At 43.0% G+C, this 21,540-nt stretch overlaps 1 protein-coding gene across 1 annotated transcript in view; it reads left to right on the plus strand.

Moving 5' to 3' along the window:
* Positions 1 to 21,540, plus strand: part of LOC308288035 (MAM domain-containing glycosylphosphatidylinositol anchor protein 1-like) — a gene marked incomplete at both ends in the record, with an annotated part of 257,477 nt that overhangs the window by 177,182 nt on the left and 58,755 nt on the right. The window contains 4 exon segments of the mRNA XM_080729379.1: positions 457 to 786; positions 1,520 to 1,816; positions 14,144 to 14,410; positions 16,113 to 16,258. Coding sequence (XP_080585505.1) covers positions 457 to 786; positions 1,520 to 1,816; positions 14,144 to 14,410; positions 16,113 to 16,258 — 1,040 coding nt within the window.

The following is a 21,540-nucleotide window of genomic DNA, read 5'->3' on the forward strand; positions in this document are numbered from 1 at the left end:
TTTCAAGTGGATAAATATGTATCTGAAAACACAAATTGAATCCAAAATACACATAATGATTGTGCTGTCAAACAATGAAACTATATGGAATCTACGAACAGGTTGTGGGGGTCCCTGCTTCATCTCCCTCTCAACTAAGGGGTCCTTGGTCTGAAAACGTTGAAGACCCCTGGTCTACTCTCTTTCTCTGCACAGCCATGTGTCTACACACCCACGCCTCCAGATCAACCCTCCTCTCTCTTCTTATCGCCCTATTTTTGTATCTCTTTGTTTTTTCCTCTCTCTGTTTGTCTGTCTCTCGTTTTGCCTATAGCAAACTCTTCTCTCTCTTCCTTTTCCCATCCATCATCCTGTCATCCCCCTTCGATCGCCCCGTATCCTTTCTACGCTCTGATGGCCCGCCCCTCAACAAGCGCCATCTCATTTAACCTCTCTCTCTCTCTCTCTCTCTCTCAGCGATGAGCAACCTGACGTTTCAGATCACGCCAGACTCCAACAAGGACAGCGAGAGCATCCAGATGGGTCGTGACCTCAAGCTGTCCTGCCACGTCGACGCCTCCCCTCAGGACAAGGTCAACTACACCTGGTTCAAGAACGGCGTGCCCGTCTACAACTCGGACAGCCTCATCCTGCTCCGCAGCGACCCCGACATGGCACCCGGCACCAGCAGCCTGGAGATCGTGGACATGAAGTTCCGTGACCTGGCCACCTACAGCTGCGTGGCCAACTTCCCTGGTAGCCGCGTAGCGGAGCTCCGTGTGGACGTTAACATCACACAGAACAGCGGTGAGATTTGGACTGACTTCCCCACTCACTCGCCTGGCTTTATTTTCTTCATCTTCATCTTTTATTTAACTCAGAACCATGGTGTGGAGCTGGTTTCCGCCCGACAGAAGAGAAATATGTAAGGTATAATGACTGGCTCCACGGTGGTTCTCCATACATAACATCCCGACTGCCTGATAACTCCCCGAGGCGCAGCCGAGGCTGAAGGGATGTTATGTATGGAGAACCACCAAGGAGCCAGTCATTACCCGGCTACTAAATAAAATTAATAATTTGACTCAAAACTAAAAACAAAACAAAGTATTTCCTTGTTTACAGACAGCTGAAAGTATTCCACAATTAATGCGCTGGGCGTCCCCCCCAGCGTAACACGTTCGCCTTGGAAAACAAGGAAGTGCTGATTAGATAGAATCCATTTTCTGATACTACGTTGCTTTTTTTTTTTTTTACATTCTTGAGAGCAACGTTTAGTTCTAAATGTCGCTGTATGTTTGTTTACATGGCTGACATGTTGGATACAGCACAATATTCACCCAGTGCAGCCTGACAGCAGCATGTGTTCTGAGCCTTTGATTAGGCAGCGGTCTGTTATAGAGCGGAGCGGTCTGTTATCAGGGAATATCAGACCGCTGATTTCAGTGATTGACCAATCAGAATCAAGCATTCAAACAAGCCGGGTAATACATTTTCTTCACTCTCTGTCTCCTGCTGTTCTTTATCTCTCCATCTCTAGTCACTCCTCCGATCTTGACGGTGCCAGCCGGGGGCCAGGTGGTCAGCGTACGGGAGGGAGGAAATGCAGAGCTGGTGTGCGTGGTGGACGGCAAGCCGCGGCCTCCCTTACTGTGGTCGCGGGCGGACAAGGACCTGCTGATGCCATCTGGGAAGCCGGTGGAGGAGACCCGCGACGGCCCACTGAGGCTGACCAACGTCACCAGGGACATGATGGGACCGTACCGCTGCCAGACCGCTCCATACAACGGCCTCAACATTAAACGACGGGAAGCTCAGGTCCAACTCAACGTTCTGTGTAAGTGTGGAAGCTCAGGTCCAACTCAACGTTCTGTGTAAGTGTGGCTGTGACTCCTACTGCGACTTCTGCTGCTACATGGAAAGGTTGCTCCTCAGGAGTAGCTGGGGAAAGAATTCATCTTGCAGGTGTATTTCAGCACAAGGCGACCCTGGTAGGAAAGCACTGTGGGAGGTCCTGGTTTACCTTTCACTGAATTCAGAAGAGCTAAACTAAAAAGGGTAAAGCCTTTATGAAATCAACATAACCTTTAAGTTCTAGCTTGTGGCACCCTATTTAGATGATCAATGGCGCACGGCCAAAAATACACAGCGCAAAAGGGCCTTACTGTATTGTAGTTACAGAGACAGATAAAGAATCCCAGGATGCTAAGAATTCACAACATTCTTACACGACAAGAGGTATTTTAACATATTTCTATCAAAGATGAAATGTCAGCCGGCTATTTACTGAAGTAAATAGAAATTCTCTCTCCTTACCACTCAGCTTTCTTTGAAGACGCACTACAGCAGCAACTTTTTGTTTCAATTCTTATTAATAAGATGAATGAAAAATCATGTTGCTGAACATTGATTAATCTGCTGCTCAGCTGTTTGAGCACAAAGACCTTTATAGTAAGGAAATAGTAAATAGTAAGGAAATATGGCGCCATCACTGTGCTGGCTGATCAGACCACATTGAAGCTGGTCTTCACTCTGTGCATAAGATAGCACCAGACCACTGCACATTTTAAGACCAACACACCCCTGGGTACTAAATAGCTGCATGATCATTTGTTATAGACCAGTGGTTCTCAACCTTTTCAGGACGCAACCCCCAAAATAATATATTTTAACTGGGGACCCCCCCCCTACCTGACGAGCACTAAGAGTTGTAAGACTTGAGACATTACATTTTGTTTAACACGGTTCTATTGTGAAAATAGCAGATCTACAACGCCTCAATACATACCTTTTTCCCATAGAGAATTACACAAATATTTATATCTATTATGTTAAGCCTAGAATCGAGCCATCCAGTATCCTGGTGAATCATGACCATAAAACCTTTGATTCTATGAATTAAAAAATATATATGTATTTAATCATATGATATTCTACATTTAATAAATACTTTATTTTTTCTTTCCACAGAATCAAAGTTTTCATGGTCATGATTCACCAGCCTGTATGGCTTGATTCTAACCTTAAAATAATTGATATAAATATTTGTGGTAAATCTCTATGGGAAAAATTAATGGCAGATGTTTTTGTGGCACCACTATGCCACTGCTGTTCCCTAGGCACAGACGAGAAGTCAGGACTGCACAATCCAAAAACGAGACACCAGAATGAGAAGACAGTGCCATTGTTTTGTATGTGCTCTATGAACGGATGTCTGAGGATTAGCTTGAAGTAGACGATTGGTATCTTTTAATTCATGCAATTCGTTTAATTTCCTTTGATTTTAATCCCTTCACACACAGACTATTGCCCTGGCCTTCAAAGAAATATCCAAGGGCAAGTAAAAGCCCTTCAAACTGAAGCTGTGAAATGCAGTAAACCAAAGCACATACAAACATAAGTAATTGTATTGGACAGAACAGAACAAGAAAGCCAAAAGAACACCTGCCAAATCCTCGTGCATGGGAAATGTGCCCAGAGCACTTAACTTCATGAAGGCCTGAGATCCTACCAAGGACACAACTGTACAGTTGGATAATTCTGCATGAGAATGTTCAGTGTAGCAGTCTAATAATGAACGATGACTTGGTTCAGCACTGGGACTCTCTTCTCTTCTCTTCTCTTCTCTTCTCTTCTCTTCTCTTCTCTTCTCTTCTCTTCTCTTCTCTTCAGTGGTGTAAAGTAACTATGTACATGTACTCAAGTACTGTACTTAAGTACAGTTTTGAGGTATTTGTACTTTACTTGAGTATTTCCAGTTTTCAGTACTTTTACTTCTACTCCACTACATCTCAGAGGCAAATTTTGTACTTTTACTCTACAGTTATTTGAAAACTTTAGTTACTAGTTACTTTGTAGATATAAATGATTATAAAACATACATTAATCCACTTTAGCCCTATTTTGTACCTAGGCTATTTGAAAAGAGCCGATCTACAAGCTCGTAGATCTGCTATTTTCAAACATTTTGTACTTTTACTTTTGGTACTTTAAGTATATTTTGATCCCAATACTTTTATACTTTTACTCAAGTACATTTTGAATTACAGACTTTTACTTGTAACAGAGTATTTCTATATTGCAGTATTGATACTTTTACTTAAGTAAAACATCTGAGTACTTTTTCCACTTTCTCCTCTCCTCTCCTCTCCTCTCCTCTCCTCTCCTCTCCTCTCCTCTCCTCTCCTCTCCTCTCCTCTCCTCTCCTCCAGAGGATGAAGGGAGATTTTCAGGGCTTGCTAATGTAGGCGGGGAAGGAAGGGACTGGCAGACCTGATTTATGGAGCAGGTGGCTCTGAGAGAGAGAGAGAGAGAGAGAGAGAGAGAGAGAGAGAGAGAGAGAGAGAGAGAGAGAGAGAGAGAGAGGAGAAAAAGAAGGGTGGAATGACAGGAGGAAGGAAAGAGACAGAACAGCGTAAGAAAGAGAGGGAGAGCCTGTTCCATCCATCACCTCACGTCCCCTCCCTCTCTGCTACAATATATTGGGTTTATTTGTTTATGTGTTCAGTTCATGCCTCCCTCTGCTTCCATTGATCAATAGAAGAGAAAGATGCTATAATGTGTTATGGTGGTTCTGGAATTAAATGGACCAAACCATCTACTTTCTCCCTCTTTGCTTCTCCCCTTCCCTCTTTCTTTCTTTCTTTCTTTCTTTCTTTCTTTCTTTCTTTCTTTCTTTCTTTCTTTCTTTCTTTCTTTCTTTCTTTCTTTCTTCCTTCAGTGCATCCCTTGTTTCTGCATGTCTTACCTGTTCTTCCTCATTGCAATTCTCATTATCATGATCAATCCTATTAATCCTTCCTATTAGCTCCCACTGCACTGAGCCGTCAAGGCGGCCATCGGACCCAGAGTTTCCGTTAGCCGGTATTTACCAGCCATTGACCGGTTAAATGTTTAATTGGCTGGTAATTATAAAGTCCACCGGCCACCGTGGCCGGCTGGGAAAATGGCTCTTAGGCTATTTTGTAATTTAATCCTATTATTCATATAATTATTTGGCTAAAGTAGTAAGGCTACAACCATTAAAACTTATCATAATTTTAAAATTGTATCATGTTCTGACACGACAGCGCAGCTCGATCGCCGCTGCTGCTAATAAAAAAGGGACCCGAACTCTGTGGAATCACAAGGATATTATACAAGCACTCGCTTTCTGATCTCATGGATGGTGCCATTGTGGTGGTCAAAGCAACAGAGGCAAGTCAACCTTCCTTGCGCCATGATAACATAACATTAACAAAACAAAACAAAGATTGTATGTTTACAAATTAAGGTTTAATGAGACGTGAAGCCAAAATCATATACTATTAACGTATTAATTTGTAGGCCACTGTGTGGCAGGGCGCTTGAGTTGCGCCCACTTTAGCCTATTCACTTCTTTTTGACATGTGATACCTCTGCATAAGTAGATACTAGTTATTATTTAGTTAACTCAGGAACAGATTGCATCTGTGATAAAGAGGAAAGAAGCCCAGCGCTAACATAAAATGGTGTCTTTCTTTCTTTTTCCTTTATTTATTCTGGGGAGCCCATTGAGAGCAAGCTCTCTTTTTCAAGGACACCCTGATCACATCATAAAAACAACACAATGAAAAATACAATAGATAATCAAATCAGAAATCAGTTACAGAAGCAAGAAGTACATAAACATATACAGTATATAGTTTTTACACAAAACATGTACAATCACTATGTAGTGTGCCCTCAAGGAGCACTTTAAATGTCCCTATTGAGACCAATCGAACCAGTTTCAAAGAGTCCTGAAGTTTATCCCACTTGTGTGGAGCGTAATACTTGAAAGCAGTCTTTCCTTGCTCACTGTTCATAGTTGGACAGGAGTACCTAATAAATACCTTTGAGCGAGTCGCATGTCCAGTGACTTTTGGTTCTACCAACGAGGATAAATACAAAGGAAGTTTACCACAGAAGGCCTTATAAATAAATAAAATACAGTGTTGCTCTCTACGAACTGTGAGAGATGGCCAACCTACTTTTTCATATAATAAGCAATGATGGGTACGATAATCATCACCAGTTATAAACCACAAGGCACTGTGGTAGACAGCATCAAGAGGCTTAAGTGTAGAGAGTGAGGCATGCATATACAGCACATCACCATAATCAAACACTGACATTATAACAGATTGAACAATAGTCTTTCTATTGGCAAGAGAAAAACATGACCTATTTCTATAGAGGAACCCGATTTGTCCTTTTAGTTTTTTAGTTAGGTGCTCCACATGGACTTTAAATGAGAGCTTGTTGTCTAACCAGATGCCCAGATATTTGTACGACGTAACCTGTTCAATTTTTTCACCTTTAAGAGTGAGAATACCTGTAAACGCATTTGTGTCTGCAGATCTGGTAAATACCATGCATTTCGTTTTATTTGAGTTTAAAATCAGCTTAAGCCTAATTAGGGCCAGTTGAAACCTATTAAAGGCATTTTGCAAATTTGCAGTGGCCATTTCCAGAGTTGGTGCAATACAATATAGAATAGTGTCGTCCGCATAAAAATGGACGTCACAGTTCAGGGAGGGAAGAGCAATATTATTCACATAAAGGGTGAATAGAAGAGGACCTAAAATGGACCCCTGAGGGACACCCTTGCTTATTGAGAGAGAACTTGATTTAAAGCCATCAGCTACAACAGCTTGTGTTCTCCCCATTAGATAATTTGTAAACCATCTAACAGATAGGTCATCCAAGCCAATGGAGGATATATAGGTGTAATTATCAGTTGGGTGCACCGCGTGCACATTGCACATACAGTAGGATCTACAAACACGCATGTGACGTTCATTATAATTATGGCTGATAAATTAATTGATTAGGTAAAATATAATCCTGCCGTCCAAGGTGGTCGGCCCCAAAAATGCCTAGCGGAAACCCTGATCGGACCATTCTCTTGTTCGGCTACAGCGGCAAAATCAGAAAACATGTTTACAAAAATAGGAAAGCCCACTTCCAAATAGGGAAGCCGTGTCCAGTGACAGTGTGACACCCCAGAAGACCTTTTTTAATACAATATTTGCTTTGCGTAGGAATAGACCTAGAGTATGTGCGTGTGTCAAGCCAGCTCTCCTCTGCTCCTCTCTGTTCACAGCTCTGTCACTTACACCTCCCCCTCTACTCTCTCTCTCTCCAGGGCCGTTTTTAGCTATAGGCGAGCTAGGCCGCTGTCTAGAGCGCCATCCTAGAGGGGGCGCCGAGGGGGCGCCGAAATGGAGGGAGTGGACCCAAACCAGCCCCAAACCGACTAAATTCACGCCAAAACCCGCAAAAATCGTGGATAGAGGCGCATTCGAGAGAGCTCACATAGAGGGCTGATTAGACTAGACGCGCTACGGCCCTGTCTCTCTCTCCTCACCGGTCTTCTGTATTACTCTCTCTCTCTCTCTCTCTCTCTCCTCACCTGGCCGCTCTCTCTCTCTCTCTCTCTCTCTCTCGCTCTCTCTCTCTCTCTCTCCAGGGATTTATCTTTTCCCAGAACTCCTCACATCCTCTTCTCAATCTTCATCTTGCTTCTCTCTCTCTGTGCGCTCGCTCTGCCCTCCAACCATCTCATTACTCTACCTTTCCCTCTTTCAGCCCTTAACCCATCCATTTGTCACTCTGTCATTCCTCTTCTTTTCTCCTCCTTCTCTTTTACAGTCCATCCAGTTAAACCTCCTCTGAGAGAAAATTATATCAAAAACCAAATTAGAGCTCTCTCTGTCTCTCTGTCTCTGCCTCTCTCTCTCTCTCTCTCTTGCCATTCTTTCCTACAGTACATTTTCACTCATTTTTCCATCTTCACGCTCATCTTCTGTGCTCTTCTTCGTCCTCCCTCTCACCATTTCACCCTCGCCATGTCCACCAAGCTACAGTCCATCAGTACAATGTTAGATGTCAGTTGTTGTGGACTGTTGTTAGATGTCACATAACGATGCCACGTAACCAATTATAATTAAAGCTACCGTACAATCCCAAACTATTATGAATTAATAAAGCGTTGAATCAAGACTGCGCACTGGATTGGACATATAGAGTATAATTATCTCTGCTGAAACCTCCTAACTCCAAAATGTTCATTTTTGGGAAAATGAGGTCAAGTGGAGTTAGGAGGTTTTGACCGAAGGGCTTTTTATTACTTTTCATTGGTTCAATATTATTGTAACCAACACACAGACGTAAAGGGTGTTCAATAGCACATATTTATGAAGAAAAGAGAGGGCCAATCGGGTGGAGTTAGCTGGTTTGGCAGAAAGTGTGGAGTTGAGGTTTTGTCCCAAGCATTTTTACTACTTTCCATTGGTTAAATATTATTTTAACCTACACTCAGATGTAAAGGGTGTTCAATAGCCCTGATTTATGCCAAAATACAAAAACCTCAAAAATGGAGTTACAGTAAGAGGTTTTGGCCAGACAGTGACGAATATAATAGAGAGCGGATAGCCCTGTCCCCAGCTATTCATTTCAATGCAAGTGCTCAGTGGCGCTTTGAAGCACCCGGAAGAAGCTGAATCCAGGTGCATTGTGGGGGAAATTGGCACGTCTGGATATGCCAAAATGTGTTATGTCGAGAGGTAATTACGTCACGGACGTCACGGAAGTCAAACGACGTCCGTTGAACCCCATAGCAGACCCAGCGGCGCGCTCTTTTGCTTGTGCATGTATTTTTCACCCCGCCTGCAGTTCCAGCTTTGGCCACTATGGTCGACGGCTTCAATGAACAAGCCCAGAAGAATGTTATATGCCATTCTGGGGGCTTGGGATTGGACACTAGATGCACCACTATCTTTATTGTAGTTCATACATCCTTGCAATTACCTCGTTCCATCAAGAGAGGGAGGCAACTGACATAATAAGCATTGTTGCTTTAATTAAATACCATTCTATTGTAAAATGGAAATGCCCTGTGGAAGCTGTACTGTACTGTATCTCCACAGATTAACGAGGTGGTAAGAACGGTCGTTATGTGAGGAGGTAATTGCTGGCTTTGAAAAAATATACGCTGGATATTAAAATTGAAAAGTGCGGTTATTGCTGTGAGTAGACATTTACTTTAAATGGGCCCGTCTCCTGTTACAACTTAGCATGTCCAGTGATATATGTCTATAATATCACCTCTCTTCTTCTGACATTTATCTTCCCCTGTGGCCTGCTTCCTTTCTCTTCCTCTATTTCTTTCGCTCAGTGGTGTCAGTTCAGGAAAAGCTATGGTATGGCAACTTGGCGCGTGTGCAAGACACCTTAGCAACAGGCATGATACATTTATTGTGCATTCTATTTCCCCCCCCGTTTCTACAGTTTATTGGGCTATATATGCAGCCTGGAACGGTTGTTCAAGTGCAGCTAAACTTGGCATGTTAGTAAACGTGCCACAATTAACAATAGTGAATTGCACCTGTGCAGCTGACTTGCAGAACCTAGGAATATACCATTTTGTCAAGATGGGGAAAATACAAGAGTGGAGAATATAATTATAATTCCTTGTTAAAGTGACCATTTTGTTAAATGTTGCATCTGTAGTTATTTTACTGGAATTTAACAACATAATAACCAGCACAGATAGACAAAGAGACATTCACGGATTTATATTTAAAAGTAACTTTTATTTCCCCCCATGGACCCAGGGTATGGCAGCTGCATACCCCTGCCATACCCAATTGATGCCCCTGCTTTCGCTCTCACTTTTGTCTCTACTTAAGTGTTAAATGTGCTCAATATTTAGCTGAGTGCTTCACTCTTTCTTTGTCTTTACTGTGACTATCTCCCTCCCTCTCTTCCTTGCACCACAGTATCATTATCGCCACTGTTTGTCTCTGTTTGTGAATTAATGTCCTACTTTATCATACTGTATATACAGTGTCACACATAAGAAGCAAAAGTCTCTTCTAACTCACAACGCGACACAATGTGATGCATTGTAAGATTGTAAAACTGCTATTTTTTAACACGTTTGGTGTGAAAGCTTTAATTGTGTTTGTGGGTTTTAAAAATATTGAACCTACAGTATGAACTATTAACAAGAGCTTATGACAAAATAATAGCTATGTTGGATCCACAGGAGCAAAGGAAAAGTAGCCTAACTATTTTGGACATAATAGGCTACGAGGTTTCCGCCCAACAGGGACGTACTGTATGTAAATTGCAGGCATAACATAGAATTACAATACACTTTTCCTTCTCTGATAAATGTGTCTCCTGAGAGACTCAGAGTCGTGCCACCAAGCCCAGTTCACCTCCAGCATGCACCTTATCATCAGCTACTGCACTGCATTAGCCACATTAGCATCTCATCTAATATCTATGATTAGCTGGAGGGGGTGTGCTAGCTGGCTGCTTATTGGCTGCGTTGCTGCTCCGCTGACCTGCGGGTAATGACAGCTAGATGGTTATTATCCACAGAGAGCTGCTGACATGTTAATTACAGCTGGTGAGAGAAGGTTAGCGCAGACTGTCGAGGTCTGGCTGGAGGGAGGATGAGAGGGTGCCCTCACGGTGCTAACATTTGTTCAGGATGACAACATGGCTTGTTAGGCCTCACGTGTGTCTTTTTTAATATAGGTAATTTACAATACTCAATTTAGCAATTTAGCAGTAACTTACAAAGTGCAAAGATCTACATGAACCCTACAAATGACTGAATAAATGGTGCAAAGAAAATTTTAATAGTTACCTACTCCTCCCGCGAGGGAAATTCAGATATTTGCAGCCCAACCCAGCTGCTTTTTTCAGCTTAACCCAGCTGAACCCAGTGCTGCCCACAAGGAGTGCGAGGGGGAGGGGAGCAGTGATAGCTGGAGCGGGGAATCGTACCTGCGACCTCTGGGGCCTCCGGAGTCCTAGGTATGGACACTAACCACTCAGCCATCACTGCTCTAAGTGCAAAGTAACTACGATACGACACCTAAACCAAACCCACGGTAGCAACTGTCTAAACATTCTTTGCATGAGTGAACACGGAGCAAGGTACAGTAGGGGACGTCGGCATTGAGAAAACAACAAATAATTGACATATTGACAATTGTAGATCAGTGGTTCTCAGCCTTTTCTTGATCAGGGCTCACTTATCACGAATATCTCGAAAGTGGTCAAATGGGTGTGTCGCGTGCATGTTTCGATCAATCGATTGTGTTCCGTTTCGGAAGTTCCTATTTATTGGTATCAGTCCACGGTGGAAGCTAGGGAGTGAGTCTGTAGTTCTAAGTGCGACAGGGAGTTTATTCCACAGTTTGAGGACCAGGAGGCAAATTGTCTAGGACGAGTGGATTTTTCTCCTGGAGTTTTTAGCGAGGGTTCTGTCAGCATCCCTGTGTTAGCTGATCTGAGTGAACGGGTGGGGTTGTAGGGGTTGATCAGGTTTTGGAGGTATGGAGGAGCAGCCCGTTCTCACCCACTCTGCTTCAACCCCCCGACGTGTTCCCAACTCGCTTTCAGCTTCACCCGTGCGACGCGTTGGGACGCTTACAGCGTCTTCTGTCAGACACGAACGGAGAGTCTTAGGGCGCATGCAGGGAGTTTATTCCACAGTTTGGGGACCAGGAGGGCCGACACGTCTTCACTGGAATATTTTCCAGTCACGGGGAATCGAACCTGGGTCTCAGTTTTATCAGTCATCATTCTTTTTTTTGTGCTTTTATCTTTGACAACGTGGATAATAACGGAACGTAGTCCCTTCTTTGAGCCGCATTTGGACGCGGAAGCAGTCCCCTGGTCAAAATGTACTATTCTGTCCATAACGGCACATCATTCGGTAACGCCGCTGAGTCGGCTCATGCGCCGTTCGCACCGATCGCCGCGGCGACTCGGTCGCTACCGCTCCCTCGGCGGCGGCTCCCAGGGCTCATTGGCGCCTGAGACGTCGCGGCTCCGTCGTTTATAGTGGCGTGAACGGTAACGTCGGGTGGCTGGTAAACCCTTCATAGTGGTATCGAATCTCGCTTCGGGAACAACTTTTTTTTTTCTTTCTTCTTAGACCACTGGCCATACCCAATGCGTCCAACACTTAAAACAGTAGGCATACCCAAAGCGTCCCCTCGTCCGACGCAGTACAGCGCGTCAGTTGTCTGACGCTTTGGAGGTGAGAATATGTTGGGAGGAGCCCTACTTTTGGCTTCTTTAAAGGTCAGCATCAGTGTTTTAAATTCAGTGCGGGTCGCAACCGGTAGCCAGTGGAGGGAGCGGAGAAGGGGGGAGATGTGTGAGAATTTTGGCTGGTTGAAGACCAGTCGTGCCGTGGCATTTTGGATCAGTTGGAGAGGCTTAAGTGCACATGCCGGGAGGCCAGTGAGGAGAGAGTTACAATAGTCAAGTTTTGATATGACAGATGTCTGGATGAGGAGATGGGCTGACACCTGGGTGAGGAAGAGTCTGATTCTACGGATGTTATAGAGTGTGAACCTACAGGACCGGGTGACTGATGCAATGTGTGCCTTGAATGATCTGGCTGTCCAGGACCACACCAAGGTTTCTAGCAGTTGGAACCGAAGTCACCAAAGCATTATCTATGGAAATAGTGAGATCTTGCATGGGGAGAAGAGAAGCTCTGTCTTGTCTGGATTCAGCTTGAGGTGGTGGGCTGACATCCACTGTGAGATGTCGACCAAACATGCAGCAATGCATTCTTCCACCTGGGTGGCAGAAGGGGGGAAGGACAAAAACAGTTGAGTGTCATCCGCATAGCTTACTGTAAATACTGTTTTAATAATGTTATATTATCATTAAAATCTTATTGCTTTGTCAATTATTCTCATGCAATATTCTTACAGTCACATTTGGTGTGTACAGTAGCTGTTGAAATAAATAAATGCCTCATGAGAACATGCGTGCAGTCCTATCAAATGGAACCCATAGTTAAGTAATGCAAAACAAATACTGTGCATTGAATGGGCAAATTAAATGTTTATGAGGTGAAAAGATTAATATTATCAGTTAATATTTTTTTTTCTCTGCTGCTGTCTAATGTTTTTCAATTAGAGTATTCCATTTCGTTTGTTATGTCTTAGCTAACCTCATTTCCTTGGTTAATTAGCTCCCATGAGCCCTGCTTTCTCAACACAAAAAGAGAAGCGGATCCAACATTACAAACTCTGACTTGTACATTACATGGACTTTTCATTCAAAGATTAATACAAACAATGTGTTAAGTGTAATATATTATTTGCCTTTATTGCTATCAATCTGTGCGTGATACAATTGTTCATGAATTCACACGTACTGCACTATTACTATTACTGTACTGTATCTTTGCTGTCATGTACCTTAAATACATTTGTCAGAAATGAATAACTTCATATTGAGCTGCTTAGATGAAAAAATAAGTCGATTCAATAGAACAGAGCAAAAACGTAGCCTTCAAAATCTCTTAAACCAGGGGTCTTCAAAGTTTTCAGGCCGAGGACCCCTTAGTTGAGAGAGAGATGAAGCAGGGACCCCCACAGCATTTTCAGAGATTCCATAAAGTTTCATTGTTTGACAGCACGATCGATCATCAGTGTATTTTGGATTCATGTCAATTTGTGTTTTCAGATATTTGCACTTGAAGGCCCGGCGTTACGGGGGGGCCTGGGGGGGGCATTGCACCCTCAGTTGCAAGTTGTGCCCCCTCAGTTTATATTATATGTAAAGTCAAGAAAATATCAAAAACAAAACAAATATTGGCTGAATATTATTATTGTCATAGAGATTACAATAACAGTATTGAAACACAGTTTAATCCGCAATTTAAAATCACCTAAACCACAGCCCAGTAGCAGCGGCTGTTATTTCAGCTCCCAAAAACTGGCATCTGTTGTAGGTATTATAGATTATAAACAGAATGTTAATTATTACTTGCCTATATAAAAAATATTTGCCCCCTCACAATTTTCAAAAGCCCCCTTAGTCATTTCATCCTGCAGCCGGGCCTCTTGAACCGTCAATACATAATAAACTTGACCTTTCACTCTGTACTTGGTCTGCTCTTTCCCCCCTCTACACGAAACCTCTTTGCCAAAAATAGCCGCTTGTAGATCTGCTATTTTTGTCTAAAGTTCTCACAATATGGACGCTAGGGTTCAAGTGTTTAACAGAAATGGAGAAGAAAAGCTTCTATCACACAAAGATTTGGAGGATCCCCTGTTGAAGACCCCTGTCTTAAACATTGTTAAACCCCCCCACCCCCCCATCTTGTTTCCAGATCCTCCCATCCTGGACCCGGTCTTCCAGGAAGTGCGTTCCAGGAACTACCAGATCGTAACGCTGCGCTGTGCCGTCCTGCGCTCCAACCCTCCTCGTCTCACCAACGTGCGCTGGTTTCGCAACGGTGAGGCGGTCCGCATGGCCCCCCCGGACCTGAAGGACACCCCGGAGCTCAGGTTCAAGCTGGACCCCACCAGCAACGGATCCTATGAGGGCCGAGTCAGCAACGTGGCCGGCACGTCTACATGCACGTTTGATGTGTCTGGTGAGTTGATGAAGCCACGTCCATGGGCACGTTAGGCTGGATTTAGACTGCAGTCAAATCTATCCTGAATCTGATTTAGTTCTCACTGCATTTGCAAGTGACACAGATATGATCTGTGTGTTCAGACTGATTTTAACAACTTCAACCAAAGGTGTCATCTCTGTGTGTTTTTACATTTTAAAAATTTCCTCTGACATTGCAGTTAGGATCTTGTGAACCCCGTCTGTCCACTGAATGCTGCTTTCCATTTCTTCTTTAGTGTAAAACGTATACAGAACCGTTTTATTTTCATTACACCCTTGCACACTTGTAAATCAAAATGCAATTCTCGCTTTCTGTAATGACATCAGTGGCACTCTGGTCGCGCTGAAAGTGACGTTTTAGACAGTTTAATATGTGACTTGGCTCGTTAGATTGGGTTAGTGCATTCAGACTGAGACACATCTTTAGAAATCAGATTTGAAACCACCTCTGGATGTGGTTTGTAAAAATAGGATTTCATGTGACCTGCATGTGACCTGTCTGCATTTAGACTAATTTAAGAAAATCAGATTCCAATCTTGATGTGACACAGATCTGATTCAGGCTGAATTTGGCTGGCAGAGTAAATCAATGACCGACGCTCCTCTCCAAAAATGTAACAGTAGCCAAGAGGGTTGGAGCACAATGCTTGAGCGCTGGGAAAGAGAAGCGCACCAGCGCGTCTTTACCACAGAACAGTTTTTTTTCAACCCTTTTCATATCAAGGCCCATTATTTATTCTGCATTTGAGCCACGGACCACCTGATGAGATTTAGCCTAGCTCTCACCCCCGCAAGGGTGCATTTGGTTTCATTTTACATACAGTTAAAGATCTATATAAGGGTCTATTTGGTTACCGACTGTCCATCATTTCGCTGGGGACCACATGGAACCCCCTCAAGACCACTGGTGGTCCCCGGACAACTGGTTGAAAACCACTGCCATAGAACCATGGCAGAAATGCAAGCACTGCCAGCTAAAAAAAAACATTGTCCGTGGACTGGACAGTGCCATTTAATGAAGCCACGTCCATGTGCACGTTTAATGTCTCTTGTGAGTTAATGAAAACAGTTTTGATATAAGATTTACTCAAGAGTGATGTGCTGTATGCATGGCTTCCCTCGTTTAAGGACCCACAGGTGGGTGGGAAGTGGGAACATACAAGCTTGTGGAGTTCAAACTCTCTATCTAATTAAAGGGGGGAAAAAATAAAGAAGAAAAAACATTCCCAATGCTACAGAATCTTTATACAGTACACTCTTGGGGAGCAGTGTTAATTTAGTTAATTTAGTTAATTTAAAGCTACAGTACTGAGTACTGTAATTATTTTAATAAAACAAAAGTTCGATTTGATATAATTATTGACTGGCAAAGGTTTCACAACACCCACTCCATGATTTCACCCCCGAAAGCCTTTTCTAAATATGTTAAAATATGTTTTCAATTGAACTGTTGGAGTGACACAGATCTGCGATTCTATCCACCCATGCCTTTAAACTACAAAAGAAAATCATCTTTTTGTTGACAATTCTATATTACCCTAGAGGCCCAAACCTCTAGTATTATAACATATGTCAGGGATTAACTCAAGTCAGTGTTCGCCTAACATTAATAAGCAGTCTCTCTCCCCCATATCCTCCTTCATGGTTCCTCTCCATTGCCTCCTTCCTGGCTGTTGTAGCACGTCCATACAGCGCTGAGTTCTACTACGACACACCCAACCCCATCCGCACCATGAAGGGAAACTACTCCTATAACCTGCAGTGGACGCAGAAAGAGCCTGCAGCCACCGACCCCGTTATTGGCTACTGGGTCAGCGTACGGGAGGTAGGACACGCACACACACACGCACGCACGCGCGCCTGCACACGCACGCACGCACGCACGCACGCACACACGCGCGCACGCGCGCACACACACACACACACTGTATTTCCAATACATTTAAAAATAAATAGCCTACAAGCTCACAACATGTTGCGCTGTGACGCATTGTGAGCCAATGTGCAGTATAGGGTTAAAGTGGTTGAAGCTATATATGAACTAATTTTGCTGGGGACCACATGGAAGCCCTGGGGCTGGGGGTCCCTGGAGCCCGCTTTGCGAACCACTGCCATAATAGTCCATGGGCCATACGAGATGTCGGTATCGGAAAGGTGGCAAAGGTTATCATGCATTTTTGAAAAGCTCTATATCTGTAGATTATATTTTGGTATGATAACCCTTTCTGAGACACAGCTAAATTGGTGTTATCAGCCGCTAGAGTTGGTGTCCCATTAACTTTACATTACAGGGAAAAAAAGCAAAAACGTAATCTGCTTTAAGTAACATGAGGGGTCAAACTAGGGTTTTTTCATGATTCTAAATCCATTGCAAACATCTGTTTTGCATAAAAAACATTCATTGGGCTAAAACACAAAAGTGTGAAAAGTGATGAATTGCAATGGATTCAGCTATAGCTTTTTTTTCCTGTAATGTAAAGTTAATGGGACACCAACTCTAGCGACTGATAACACCAATTTAGCTGTGTCTCAGAAAGGGTTATCATACCAAATTATAATCTACAGATATAGAGCTTTTCAAAAATGCATGATAACCTTTGCCACCTTTCCGATAGCGACATCTTGTATGGCCCATGGACTATAAAGGACCACTGTTATGGATAGCGCCTCACCACCGGTGCTCCCAAACTTCGGCTCCTAAATGGCGAACGTGGTTTGATCGACCTGGGCGATTACACAGCAGGTCTAGAGGCAGAAGGTGAAGGTACTGGCCACACAGCTGCAGTGTGTATTAGGTGGTGTAAACAGGCTAAGTAAACGTGGGTGTTCATAAGTTGGGGGGGATATCAGCTCTGCGGTCTGGGAGTAGACGGTTAATCAATAGAAACCTGCAGTGAATTAACAATGCCTCACACAGGCCCTCTGGTTTGGACCTTTTAAAGGGCCATGTTCACAGAAAGTGTTTTTTTGAGCTGGCAGCAGTGGTGTAAAGTAACTAGGTACATTTACTTAGGTACTGTACACACTCTCACTTGGAGGTATTTGTACTTTATTGGGTATTTCCAATTTCCAATTCTTTTAAATCTACTCCACTACATCTTGGATCCTAATATTGTACTTTTACTCCACTACAATTACTTGAAAACGTTAGTTACAGTACTAGTTACTTTGAAGATATAAATTATAATACTATAAAACATACATAAACCATGTTATTTTATACCGTGGCTATTTGAAAATAGGCGATCTACAAGCTCACAATGCGTCGCGATGCTACGCGTTATGAGCTTGTAGATCGGCTATTTTCAAACATTTTGTACTTTTACTTTTGGTACTATAAGTACATTTTGATGCCAACACTTTTGTACTTTTACTCAAGTACATTTTGACCGTAACAGAGTATTTCTATATTGCAGTATTGATACTTTTACTTAGGTAAAGACATTTCCTTACTTTTCCTTACTGGCTGGCAGTGCCTGTCTGCCATGCATTTCCATGGTAAAGACACACAGGTGCGCTCCTCTTCCCAACACTCCAGCATTGAGCTTCAACACTCTTGCCCCAAGGATCCTTCTTTATTATCAACAACTGGTAATTGAAGCGACAACGTTAGTTTATGCAGGACACGGGAGTTGTCCCGCCCAACTGTAGTCAGATGTCAGTCAGCTCTGTTCTCGTTCCTCATTCTCATATTTGCTGGTCATTGCGTCACTTGACTGCCATACTCCAATCAAAGCTCTCAATCAGTAGGGAAGGCTCCTTTAAATACGGCTCTCTACCTATACTTGGTTTCTGAAGCCACTGCATTTCCACTGTAGGGCCAACCCAGAACTAGAACCAAAACTTTCCAGAACCAAGAACTTTCAAGAACCTGTGAAGTTCCGGGACCAAGTTCTGCTTACATTTCCATATAACCAGAACTAACCGGGAAGGTAATAAAAAATAAATAAAAAAAAAGACCAGCAGCGCTGGCCCCTCCCATAGGTTCCCAGAACTAAAGTTTAGTACTACATCAAGAGCAGGACCTAAAAAAGGTTCCAGGAACCTCGTCTGGAACCGGCCGTTCGCGATGGAAACAAAATCAGAACCAAAAAAATAGGTTCAGGTTCCACCTTGCAGTGGAAAAGGGGCTCTAGTCTCTAAAACAGCCAACATTTTCCTTTTTGACAAATACCACCCAGAGACTGTGGATGAAGGACATTATCATAATCATAATCTCATGTTTTAGTCACAAGTGATTGCAGAACAATTATACCTTCACTCTGCATACCTTCATTGAGCGCTTAATTCAGCCAATGTTTATGACAGAAAAAAAAAGAAAAAACTTCTGCAGCAATCATGAACAGAGCTCTGAGCTCTGTTCTGATAACAAATGTCCTAATAAGCTCCTGTTGGCTGGGGAATGCTGTGAAAGTTCTCTCTCTCTCTGCAAAGGCAGGCATTTCTGCGACAAATTATAGCGGTTTCAAACAGGAACAACTGTAAAACATAAAAGCCAAAATGTTCCTGGCTGTAATGATATAAGATGGGAGGCATTGGGATTTGTTTGTTTTCATGCAGCAACACCGCCCGTTGATTGGGCCAGTTAGAGAACTAGAGCCTGGAGGGATGATTTATCTGTGGTTTTGCATAAAGAGATGATATAGTCAGACATAGAAACGGAGGAGTATTTGGACATTCTGGCCCTGTTTTTAGTGTGCACAAGACAAATGTGATGTTGATCGACCTTTAGTATGTGAGATAATCTGCAATCACACCACACTGACCACTGGGGCCATGTGTCAACGCTGCTTCCATATTAGCTGGGTCAGCTTGCCATAATTCCACTGCAAGCAATATGCCTGAGTCGTGCGTTTAATATCCATGAATTTAAGATGTGTTTCACTATGAAAAACCACATCCACTATTTCTAATTTAACATGTCCTGTATCATAACTACATTTCTGACATTTGTAACTAACAAAAGTGCTTGAAAAAAGTAGAGAGTTTTGGTTATTTTAATTGTGGGGAGACCTTCTGTCTCAATAGACTTAAATAAAGATAGGCTACAGTACATAGCGGCACGGCCGGGATGATTCATTGCTCCAGTGAAAAGGAGCCAATGAGGTATTTACATACTCTATTTATGCTCATCCACAACAGTGTTTCTGAAAGTGGAGTCCAGGGACCCCCAGGCCCCCCTTGGGGGATTCCAGGGGGTCCCCAGCTAAATTAAACTCGGCTTAACCCTAACCACTTTAAACCTATAGACATAGATTTGAAAACGCTCAATCTATTTTCAAAGAATCTTTAAAAAAAATTGAATGTTTTATAAACATTTTAACAATACAAATCTTTTATGAGGGCCTCTGGCACACAATATTTTTAGATGGGGGTCTGCGGCCAAATACATTTATCTGGTCTACAACATGGGAGATGAGAAGCCCACCAGTGCGTGTTTGACATAGACTCTGCTCTTCCATTGGCTGTTGCTCTAAACTCAGTCAGTTTATACTGTAGTTGTGTACATAGATGTCCTTTGCCTCTGTTTTTAATTAACTAATTAACTATTCACAGTGGCAAAGGACATCTACTGTATGTACATGGTATTCCACCATATACCTGTACAGTTCCACTGCTACTGTGAAATGTTGTACCATGGACAGTTCCACTGCTACTGTGAAATGTTGTACCATGGACAGTTCCACTGCTACTATGAAATGTTCTACAATGGACAGTTCCACTGCTACCATGGACAGTTCCACTGCTACTATGAAAGGTTCTACCATGGACAGTTCCACTGCTACCATGGACAGTTCCACTGCTACTATGAAAGATTCTACCATGGACAGTTCCACTGCTAATGTGGAATATTCTACCATGGACAGTTGCACTGCTACCATGGACAGTTCCACTGCTACTATGAAATGTTCTACAATGGACATTTCCACCATGGACAGTTCCCCTGCCACCATGGACAGTTCCCTGCCACCATGTACAGTTCTACAGCAAATGTGAACAGTTCAATTTCCGCTGTAGTGAGGGGTCCCCTACAGGAAATAAATGGAATCCCCCACTTTGCTGCTGTTCAGAACTGTGACTTGAATATTAGTGACCCTAATGTCTGCCTCTGGCCCAACCCCACAGCTCCATGACATGTGCTGGTGTCCTCCTAGAGGCCCCCTACCTCATGACGAGAACCTCTCTGCGAGTTTTTGGCTGAGAGTGAGATTCTAGTTTTGTGTGAAACAGCAGAGTAATCATCTATTCATAGAAAACAGGCCCTGAATCATAAGAGACAAAGACTCATTATGAATTATACAGCTGCACAGTGGGACTTCCTGAGTGTATGTGTGCATGTGTAAAAGTGCTTGAGTGTTGTTGTGTTTGCAGGCATGCGCGCACGTGTATCCGCACACAGAGGGCAGAGGATGTGGAGTCTGCCAGCTTGTTTCCGTGTGGATGAATTGCTCTCTTACTTGAAGACTTGACTCCTTGTCTGAGTTAGCAAAGACTGTTGGGAGACAAGATATAAATATGAAGCCTCATTTAGAGTGTCTAAAAATAATAGATTTTCAAGCTAACAACACAATGCATGGCGTTAGCCTCCTGTCAGAGTAAACATCTCAGCGTTCCAGTTACTCCATCTCCCTGTAGCGAATGCTCCATCCATCCATCCATCCATCCATAATTTGAGGCATTTTGTTCCAAAGATGTGTTTAGCAAAAGTCGACCTGTTGGTGGCGCTATAACAGGCCAATGTGAAAAGGGTGGCATTTGCTCCTTGACCTAGTGGGAATGTGCATTCAAAATTTCACGGAACAGGCTGCGTTCATGATTTGAGGCATTTTGTTAGAAACTGACCAATCCTGCAAACTTTGGAAGCCAATGTTAACCGTCTTGATCACATCCCTATAGAGTGTGTACTGATTCGCATGATTTTTAGGTATAAAATCTGAAGGAATAATATTTAAAAGTTTTTTCTGGTGATGCTATGAAAGTCAGATGTGAATAATGCAGGGTAAAGGGTTTTCCTTTACTTTTTTCCTTGCACATACAAAGTTTGACACTGATTGGTGGAGTTATTCACGTTATTCCTGGCCCCGGCCCCGGCTTCCGGTTCATATC

Source organism: Nannobrachium achirus (genome assembly GCF_963921795.1).
Source record: "Nannobrachium achirus genome assembly, chromosome: 7".
NCBI lineage: Eukaryota > Metazoa > Chordata > Actinopteri > Myctophiformes > Myctophidae > Nannobrachium > Nannobrachium achirus.